An 11207-nucleotide genomic window follows, 5' to 3' on the forward strand; every position below is an offset into this window, starting at 1 on the left:
ATGAGGGCCTGACATCCACAAGTGGGGCTTGTGCTTACAGCCCAACACTGTGCAGGGTGATTGGCATTTGCCAGTGAACACCAAGATTGGCAGATTCACCATTGCTGTGCTCCTAATGGATGAGAGCAGGTTCACACTGAGCACGTGTGACAGACGTGACAGAGTCTGGAGACGCGGTGGAGAATGTTCTGCTGCCTGCAACATCCTCCAGCAGGACCGGTTTGGTGGTGGGTCAGTAATGGTGCGGGGAGGCATTTCCTTGGAGGACCACACAGCCCGCTATCTAGAGGTACCCTGACTGCCATTAGGTACCAGGATGAGATCCTCAGACCCATTGTGAGACCATATGCTGGTGCAGTGGGCCCTGGGTTCCTTCTGTTGCATGACAATGCTAGGCATGACAACGAACCGGGGAACAGGAAACACAAAACAATATGAGCACATGTGCTGTACAAAATGCCTCCATTCCTCCTCATTTGTGGAGGTGCTGAATCTCTTGTTGTTGGAGTTTTCCAGGAAAAGCTGTGAGGTGAGACACATGAAGCCATTTACCACTATAATAGATAACAGTGCACAATGTTTTGTCTTTCTCAACTATCATATTTCCACATAAAACATAGTTATTTATGTTTTAGCACAAACTCTCCCTGTCCCAGCTGTAGATCAGATTATGTCGCTGCACAATAACATCTGAAAACATCTCAGGACAAATCAGCAGAGACATCAATCAGGCTCCACATCGCACCATAAGAGGATGTTGCTAACAGAGATTTCTCGCCGTGCCAGACTGATAAGTCTTCAATCACGCCACAAGCAGCCTATTTGGGGCTCTGAGCATTGAGATGCTTTCAAGTAATCATCCCCCTCATTATCAAACGCTCCACACACACCCACAGGCATCAAACTACTACCTGCCATGTGGGTTAAAAGACAGATGTGGTAATTCAGATTGATGGCAGGACCAGTGTCTATAATAGACTCAGTGACATGACAAGGCATGATACATTTATTTCATATTCATTGTTTTTATACAAGTTTGAACAAACTTATTAACCCTAGAACCTATGCTGTTTTTCAAGACTGCTGTTAAAATCATGTTGCTTGTGTATGTTAGTATAATCCAAACTATAGTCACAAGTCTGTGTAGTGCATGATTATGATACCTGGTAAAGCATAATACCTATACATGACTGTACATAAATATGAAAAAAAAAATCTTATCATTCTCCAATACCAAATTATTTAGTAATTTTTTTTACTTTCTATATTGAAATCGTTTTGGTCAAGCACAAGTCGTGATGCGTTTTCATTGTACCCTGGATGTCTTTGCCACTGGAAATAATGAAATTAGGTTTTATTATATGTAGAGACGGGGTACCAGTCTGCATAATCAGAAAACACAGAATCTCTGACTAGTGAATAGGCATTAGACAGTCCCATGGCTGGCTGAAAGCTTCAAAAATCATTTGCTTTAATACAAACAGTATACTCACAAGCAGCTACAAATTCAGCTCCACGACAAGCCATTTGTATTACACAGAGTAAATGTGCACTTGCAGCTTTGAGCACCTTCCATTTAACGCAAATGAGAGGGAGAAAATGGCTGTGAATGGATCAAAAAGTCAGTAGTTTTGTGTGTAGGCTAATTCAGATAAGATTATCAACACATGATTTAAAACATGTTCCATAAACACATCATTTTTCAGCACGAGTGTGAGTGTGTGTGTGTGTGAGATCTGAATAAACCGAAACCACAAACAAAGACATTTGTCAGTGGATACTCAACATAAAACAACAGCTACTAGCTAATGTTTTTTTTTGAAGAGCTGTTGTGGCATCCATCTTTATACTGTCTCTGGCCACAAGTTTTATGCTGATGTTATATAACTATAACTAAATACAGCCATATCTTATTGCATAACCTGTCACTTCATATAACATTATTAATCAGCTGTGATTGTCTTTGTGTTCTCTGTTGGCTCTTCTTTTTGTCAGATATATTTAAAAAATAGGCCTATGCAAAGCTTTCTTGTTTAGCACATGGAAAGTTGGGAGAAGTCGCATGTACAGTGGGTACGGAAAGTATTCAGACCCCCTTAAATGTTTCACTCTTTGTTATATTGCAGCCATTTCCTGAAATCATTTAAGTTATTTTTTTCCTCATTAATGTACACACAGCACCCATATTGACAGAATTTCTGCAGAATTATTAAAAAAGAAACAGTGAAATATGACATGGTCCTCAGTATCAGAGCCTTTGCTGTGACTCATATATTGAACTCAGCTACGTCCATTTCTTCTGATCATCCTTCAGATGGTTCTACAGCTTCATCTGAGTCCAGCTGTGTTTGATGATACTGATTGGACTTGATGAGGAAAGACACACACCTGTCTGTATAAGACCTTACAGCTCACAGTGCATGTTAGAGCAGATAAGGATCATGAGGTCAAAGGAACTGCCGAAGAGAGGCGAACTTAAAGCGCATCATCTGGAACTCTCTGAAGGCTGTCACAAAGGTACCACACAGCTTCAACACACACACACACTGACAGACACAGAGGTTATTACACTGCCGAGTCTGAATTTGCATCTGAAGACGAGCTCTTATAGTCATTTTGTGTCATTTTGAGTCTTTCTCTCTGACACTATCACGTTCAATTCAGAATTCAAACACACAAGTAGTGATCGCAATATGGTAATGTACTGCAAAGGTGTAGTAGTGCTGCATGCATGTTGTAAAATCTTCCAGGAATCACATTTAAATATGTTTTTAAGTTTCCATGTGGCACATAAAACCTGCAATTATTTATTATTGCTGCATTTAAAAAAAATAGTATTGTGACCCTAGTATTGTCAACACAATAAGGAATTTTAGAGCTGCAGTGGATGCTAGAATGGCACTTTATCACCACCTTGTGGTCACATTTGAGTGCTGCACATTGTTGATGAAGATTCTCAGTCATCCAGGTCATATTCATTCAATAGGTGGAAGCAAGACATCTGGACTTGTAGAGTATTGTGTTTGCATACATGTTTAAACCTTTAAAAGGATGCTTTCTATTCACTCTCCAATAGACTGGAGTGAATATACGGCAACAGAGGAGGAGGGGCTGAGAGCCTGGATACACTGTGAGTTCTAGGACAATAATAAGTGGGGATATATTATGATTATCAATTGTTTGATAAAGTTTCTGTTACATATATAAAAAAGAATAAAAGCTGACTAAACACAGTTCCCCGTTAAGCCTTCATTTAGATAACAGTTTTAGGTTAAATCTTACATTGTTTATTTAAAAAAAAAAGTAGTTGCACTGTCTCTCGGATCCTCTATGATCTCTCTTTAAACTCAAACTTTGAACAGTATGTTTTTGTTCTTATCACATAAGTAAGAGTGTAGAGAAATGTGGCCCAGTTTAAACATTATTTATATCTTTTTAAAGATACATAATATCAGACAAACAACAATCATAAATACTTTTTATTATTTAAGGAGAATCAGCTGTTTGGTGTAATTTGAGGTAATTGCACTTATTGCACATTTGCTGCTACTGCTGGCTCCACACTTAGACTCTGTTTAACGCTCAGCACTGAGGATTATCACTACTGATAGCTGCAACAGTCACTTTATCAGTGTTATTCAGCATCATATGTCATGTTTACTTATGTTGCATTCAAAACTTTTGTCTTATTCTCATGACTGGCAGGCATTTCAGGTACTATGTGACTGATTGCTTTGATATTATTGCAGCAGGCTTCATCTTTTGGACAATAATGTTGCGTAATCACAGTCCACCTAACCAGAGCAAGATGTTGAGCTGCACCACCAACAAGCTTTACTTAATAATCTTCGTCTGGAAAATGAAATAATAAAAAAAATGTTACAGAACCCTTTAGTTCTTCAGGAAAACAAGTGAAAGTGCAGTGATAGCGTGTTTACAGGACAGCACTGTTTAATATGGCCACACTGAGCCATCTGTAACCTATTCAGGCTCCTGTTAATAATTATCTGCTCTGATCATTCAGATTAACCATTTGTTAGTGTTGGTTGAAGCCACAAACACCACCAAATTCTGGATTATCCATAAGACACCACAGGACACAGGGACCTGCCATCTTTCATTCTGAAAAGCCTCACAGTTACACTCACATTATAATTTACACTTCGAGGACTAATCACTGTAAACATCATCATCTTTATAACATCAGTCAGCTAAGATTTTTACACACACAAAAAACACACAAAAACCAAATGAGGAAAATCACTATAGAAACATTTACTGAAAAACAAGAACATATGCCACTCTCACACATCTTTAGACAAGGATTTAGATAGCAGAATCATTCTTATTTATACAATTACCTACAAGGCTGATTGCCCCAATGATAGCTCAAGTTGAATTTATTAATAACAACAAACCACTTGATATTTAGCATTGGAGAAACAGAGCACACAGGCAATTAGAGGAAATTACAGTAAATCCTTTAAGAAAACAGTGTTGGAGACTCAGCCTGACTGCAAAATAGATTTAAAACTACAGTGCAGAGTGTTTGTCTCCCCCTTCTGGCTGTGAGTGTAATTACACAAACATCACTATTACTATGGACAAACACAATACAACTAAATGAAATTATGCTCCTAAGACATCGAAGCTGTAACAAAGTACTTAAACCCTAAATCAATTACGTTTTTTTAAATTGCCATTGTTAGCTATTTGTTATACAGCACAAACTTCACATCTATGTCAGAGATTTGTATGAAATACTTGCAGTTTTATTGTTTATTCCCAACGCTTCTCTCCAGATAAAACAGCCATATTCACACCTTTTGAGCATGGTTTGTTTAGAAAAATATAAAACGCCACACAGGAGAAGCTTGTAGTCAGAAAACTCACTGACAGAAGTGGTGATCAGCTTCACTGGGTTTTCCTTCTGGTGACAACAAGCAACATCATATGACTCAAAGAACAATAATACCAACCATTCACATACAAGTAGACAATGGTCACAGACAGGGATTTAGGGGCACTCTGCAAGGGTAATGATTTTCAAGATTAAAGGAAAATACAGTTGCCGCTAGTATACCACACGCAAAAACCTGACTGAGCATAGTGTTTGAGTTCCATTGTTGGTAATATAGGCATGTTCAGGCAAGTAGAGATTTCATTATTTTCCTTTTCTACACTTATAAATGAACATCATAATTGATGTCATTTACTGCCAATTTTTAAGCAACCTGTTCCTTGATGTGCTACATCTTAACATCTTACTGCTACATATGTGCATGTACCTATGCAGAGTGAAAAATCAACCAATGCACATTACATTTAATCTTCAGGGCCTGTGGCATGTCACAGTGGAACTAAAATTGCAAATGATCAAATGAAACTGGCTAACCTCCATGTAGCTGCTTTAGTTTCAATGTCCTGGGAATAGGACTGCTTGAACAGAACAGAGCCATTGTTTTGTCATTAGTAACACCTGTAAGATGAACCAAATGTCTGCTACCAGAAATGCTCAAATAAATAAGCCTTTGTGTCCAGTGAATGTGCCTGTTAGATGCAACCATTCTTAATCAGACACATTTCCAGCATTGTTTTATATATTCTGTGTGCTGTCTATGAATATTAAAACATTTCTGATGCTGCCATTTACTTCTTAATAACATTGCAGAGTTAAACCTGCTTTGTTAAAAAAATGGACTGAAAGGAACATCCACCGGACACAGGTGGTTAAGGCACCAGCCTATATGATGGCAGTCATATTCCAGATTAAACAAGAAAACAGTAAACACTCATATACACACACTCATCAAATTCACAGTTGACTACATGATCTTGTGTATGGCTATTAAATTCACAGTGCGCGTTACAGCAAAAGTCTAATGCGACATGATCAGGAAAGATTTTGATTATCTGATGAAATTCAGTTCCACATAAAATGTTATTAAAGTATTTCAAAACTGATACTGTTGGTTTGATATGAGATTAAAATGTGTAACTTGCGAACAGTAAATATACTAAATAGAAACCTGAAGAGAGGACTAGAACACAAAGGAAGGCCGGGTTTGTCTTAATTGGTCCTAGGCACTTTAAACAACACTGGTAACTCTCCTTTATCGTCCAATATTGATGCACCACAGATTTACAAAGAGCGAACTTGTATCTTGTTACTGCATGTATGTGCTTTGCCTGATTTGTAAGGTGCTCTCAAATCTCTGGGAGCTCTTTATCAGTGCAGCAAGAACTCTACAACAATCCACAGGCTGATTGGTCTTCACAGCAGCTATTAGATTCAATCTGCAGCACTAAATGGGAAGTAAGAGGTAACGCATGGCACACTGCTATGTGCAGACCTGAGCCGGTTCCAAGTGGATGAGAGGTCTTAATAGCTACGGTTGCTTCAAATGGGAAGAGCTTGCGTAAAGAGCTAGACAGGACTCAAAGTTCTTCCTAGTGAATTTTACTTGGTATAATGTTTTTGACTGGAAGAGAAAATCTGTACTGGGCTGGTTACTTAAAAATCAAATGGTAGGTTTTAGTAAACACAATACAATTATGAGAATTATGAGGCTTATTTTTCATGTAAATAAAAAGTGTGGTCCTTGGTGAAAAATGATAAATAAGCAACATTGTAAAAAGTTTATTTAAGGATGTATGCAGAACTATTAGCTCATTTCTAACTGGATTTAAAAAGAAAACAAACTGTCGTCACTTGCTTGATTGCATTTTTAGCACCCACTTGGACCTGGCTCCACTCAGACACATACCCTATTTTCATATTGTAGCAACATATCAGTAACCTCCATACAGCATCTGATTTTACATTTCATTCTAACGTTCCTGTAGGTGGAGACTGTGTCTTTCTTTGTGCAGATGGGATGTCACAGCCCCACTGTGCTTAATTTGAGATGAGCAGATTTTTTAACACAGTTTTAACAAAAGCAGCATTTCATCTACCCTCCATAAAACTTACAGCTGGTTCAAGATTTGTTTTTCAGCTGTGTATGTTCTCTTGGCTCTGGGTTTTTTTTGTTCAGTCCATTTGATGTGTATGGTTCAGTAAAGCTATTGCATGGTGTGGTGTATGTTGATTAGAAATCCTACGCGGATCAATTTGTCTCTTATCAATAGAAGCGTTTGCGTTTGTTTTCCTTCCAGCGGCTGTAAAGCATCAGCCCTACCACTGCCAGCACGCCCAGGCCCAGGATGGAGAAGAGGATGGTGAAGAACAACTGGACGCCACTCATCCCTTCCTCCTCGACTTCCACTGAAAAGTAAGATGATAAATTCAATCATATAGATAGATTCTAAACACTGAGAATGGACAATAAAGGTAACAGAGTGAAGATGTGCTGCATCTACCATGGAATTGCTGCATGTTGTCAACTCTGGGGATGGTGACCTCTTCCTCATCATCCTCCTCTGGAGTCCTGTCAACTGTCAGCTGGTACAACTTCATGGAGATGATATCGTGGTTATCTAGATGAACAAGGCAGTAATTAAGTAACATGTGGGCCTGTGGGGAAAGGCTTAGTAAAATTTGCCCTTGATGGTATTTCTGGGGGAACTTCTAACTGATACATATTGAGTACATATCATAATTTTAGTCTTAAATTTGGTTTTATTTAAAAAAAGGAAAAGAAAACAAAGAAAATATTTTTTTCAAATTCATACCTGACAGGTCCCCAGTGGCTGACGAGGCACCAAAGAAGTAGCCTGTGGGTAGCCGCACCCCTGTGATGTCAGCACATTCTCTCCACTCTTGTTTGCCGTCTACATCCACCATGAGCTAGAAGGCAGAGGAGCATTCAGTCTGAGTCACTGATAAAAGATAAACCCCTGCTGTAAATATATACTCTATCTATCATACCGTTAGTCTGTTTTTGGTGTATCTGACCAGTAGAAACGTGTCATAAATTGCGTTGCGTGCCATTGCCGTGCATCCACCAAGCTCAGTAGGCCTCCCATCACGCTCATGGTCATATGACAGGGTTCCATTTCCAAGCATCACTGACACATATGGGAAAGTCCTCTGTTAGGAGAACAGGAGAAACCAGTCAAATGCACAGCACCTTTAGCAACTGAACCACAAACACACACCTTAATCTGTTACACTTCACAATGACGCCAGAAAGCAATGCTGATGATGATGATAACACTGATGAGCCACCACAGGTATATGTAATGTAGCACAGATATGTGTCATGTAATACACAGCAGTTTCTGGTGCTACCTGAGTCCCAGCTTGTGTCTTCTGCACAATCATGGGGATTAAAGAAAGAAAATGCAACACATTTTTAAGAAAATGAAATTCATGCAAATTCAGAAGCTTCCTAATTGTATTCAGCTTTGGCTGGTTGTGTCGTCGCTTTTCGTTCACCAATAACATTAATTAAAGGTTGACTAATCATCATAACAATAGGCACATCTACAGTGTTGTTGCCCTCTTATTCTGCTTCTGTTCGATTCAAATTATGCAGTATTCTTTCCTTTAACTATAAATAATAATGGAGAAAAGACGTGAGAAAGAGCGATTGCATGATTTATATTATCCAAAAGTTTAGTCTTATTTTTGTTAATCTACATTATAGCTTATATTTAGTTTATACATTTTTTATATATAAGTTCACTACAGCACTGACACAAAATGCATAATGGAACGACATGCCTTAACCCCCCTACTAATGTAAGCTACATTTAAAACAGAAGTATGAATAAGATGCTACTCACATCATGGGTCTTGTCAGCATTGGGGTAAGTGTCCACAAATATTCCTAGTCCAAGGAAGTGGTTCTTACTGCCATACACAGGACCTGTAGACAAACACAGAGGTAGAGCATTGTTTCCCCAAATAAAGAGTGGTGAAGGAATAGCCTTGAGTCAAGCATGTACATTCAAGTGTCCACAAGGGCCCACTTAACACACATTTTATCATCCGAGGTTTAACATTATACAAATGTCCATGTTCCTACAGAGAGAACTAACTTGAGATGCACATAAAAAAAGCAACTTTGAGACTTTTTAGAATCAGTCCACTGCAAATGTACAAGTAGTACTAACAGAAAGACTGTCACTTAAGGTATAAGTTGAAACTATTATTCAAGTTCTGAGTTATTGAAATTAATTTAGTTTCACAGTTTTTTTGCTTTACGGTAGTCTCAAAGACCCAAACAAAAAGGTACAGTAAGAGGTCCTGTGAATGCAATTGTGAACAGTGTAAGTTCCCTCAATATTCAGCTGTAAATTAGAAAAAAAGAGAAATATAGGTTTGCCCTGTGATAGACTGGTGACCTATTCAGGTGCCTTTTGCCCACTGACAGCTGTGATAGGTCCCAGACCCAGACCAAGTACTTCATAAAAGCTGTTTCTTGCAGCTGTCATTTGCAGAAAACAACAAATAGGTGGAGGAGAAAAACTGATCTTATCATCAGACTGTAAGACAAAGGATGGCAGCTTTGTGGATTACACCTTTTAAAAAAAATAAGCTCTGAGACATTACACCTAGGATCTATCTGACTCATGTACATTTTATTCAATATTTTTGTAGCATCTCACATATTTTGATTATTATTGTATACCTACCATTCTGCATGCGGTCTCTGGTTAACCAGATGGCCAGTCCATCCCCGTTCAAGTTCTTCTTTCCCTGGCCGTAGATTTTAAAGTGCACTTTGAGCTCCCAATCCCGCAAGATGAAAGGCTAGAATGCAACAGAAATGAAGACAAACGGGTTATTCTCTTGTTATCCTATGTGTGGTATGCATCTGTCTACACTGTTAGCTATACCTTTAAACAGGTAAAATTCCTTTGCTACCATATTGTTAATAAATGCATTATTTGCTTAATAATACTCTTACAATACCGTTAATGTGCACTTTTCTGACAATTTCAGAGTACTAGCTGTGTGAGACCGAGGCAGGATGCTAGAGGTTAAGGTGTGGTTTGTAACGTAGCTATGTAGTGCAGCTGGTTCCATGCAGATAGTAGCAGTTGACTTACAATTCGACTCCACACGGCGCCCTGCCTGCTCTGCTGGTCTGGGGTCAGCCTGACATAGTCTGGTGTCACTACAGTAGTGCCCATCAGATCCCACTGTGAAGAGGAAGAGAACCCCAGACCTGCAAATAAAAACAATAGATGTTAATGTCAGTCTAAATGTCCAAAATGACAAACCAACACAATGAATGTGATAAAAGGAATGGTAATGTATGCCATTTTTCTTTAATTACGGCTAACTTGTGTATTTTATTTATGTTCTGCCTCCTTATTTACTGTCCTGTGCTTAGCCCACGTTAGCTAAACTTTGTCTTCAGGAGACATGTTAACTTTCCTGGGTTAAGTTATGCTATCAACTAGCATTATTAAGCAGCTAACTATTGTTCCTTGTGGGAAAATAGCAACCATCATTTCCCGTATTCTAACATTAGCTAAGTAACCTCAGAAGGGCACAAAGTTCCTCTTAGTTAATTATTATCTTCACAGGTAAATAGCGCTTCAAGAACTAGACGAAAATAAACCGCATTTTTATTTACAGTAACACGTTGCTATTGTTGAATTTGTTTACATCAGTTACACTTGTTAGCTAACACCTGCGGTCATAAAAACCCACAGACGCTTGTTGACAGTAAACTTACCACGGTAAGGTTTAGCCAGAGAATATTCCCGCTTCAGAAACTCCTCCATAAACTCCCCGTCTTCCGCCAACGTCTGGCCCGTCAAAATACAAACAGCGACAAACAAACATGTTAATTGACGAACATATTTCAAGAGAAACATTGGAAAGGAAAAATGTATGTTTCCCAATCGAGCCGGATTTGATTTGGTAACAGAGGCGACCATCTTTACACTCCCACTTCAAACTGGTCACGTGGTTTCGAGGCAACGGGAGGAAAAGCCTACGACTTCCGCGTACTTTTCAAAATAAAACTTCCGTGACAATGTGATGAAGAAAAGTAAATAAAGTCATGAGAAGGCTATTTATATATTAATAACATTTTAGTTAGTGTGTTTTTTTTATTCATTTTATTTCGTTAGTGTTATTTAGTTAAATCAAACTTTTCAGGGAATAAGCCTATCATGTTATAAACATAGCTTAGAATCTACATCTACTGATGTAAATATTGATCAGCATATTGATCATTAGTCTCACTGTGTGCGTTTGTAGTTTTTCATGGTTTCTGGTTTTTGTAAAATAATGATTTTAGATG

The 11207-nt window shown here is 38.4% G+C and overlaps 1 protein-coding gene across 1 annotated transcript; it reads right to left on the reverse strand.

Moving 5' to 3' along the window:
- Window positions 1–4251: 4251 nt before the first annotated feature.
- On the reverse strand, window positions 4252–10880 carry LOC114441618 (VIP36-like protein). Its single transcript, XM_028414619.1, has 8 exons — window positions 10635–10880; window positions 10000–10118; window positions 9583–9700; window positions 8731–8813; window positions 7871–8032; window positions 7675–7789; window positions 7363–7479; window positions 4252–7267 (listed from the first exon to the last, which is right to left on the reverse strand). The coding sequence occupies exons 1-8, from the start codon at window positions 10837–10839 to the stop codon at window positions 7125–7127; spliced, it is 1062 nt and encodes a 353-aa protein (XP_028270420.1). The 5' UTR covers window positions 10840–10880; the 3' UTR covers window positions 4252–7124.
- Between the last annotated feature and the right edge of the window lie 327 nt (window positions 10881–11207).

This window comes from Parambassis ranga, chromosome 9, assembly GCF_900634625.1.
Source record: "Parambassis ranga chromosome 9, fParRan2.1, whole genome shotgun sequence".
NCBI classification, from domain to species: domain Eukaryota; kingdom Metazoa; phylum Chordata; class Actinopteri; family Ambassidae; genus Parambassis; species Parambassis ranga.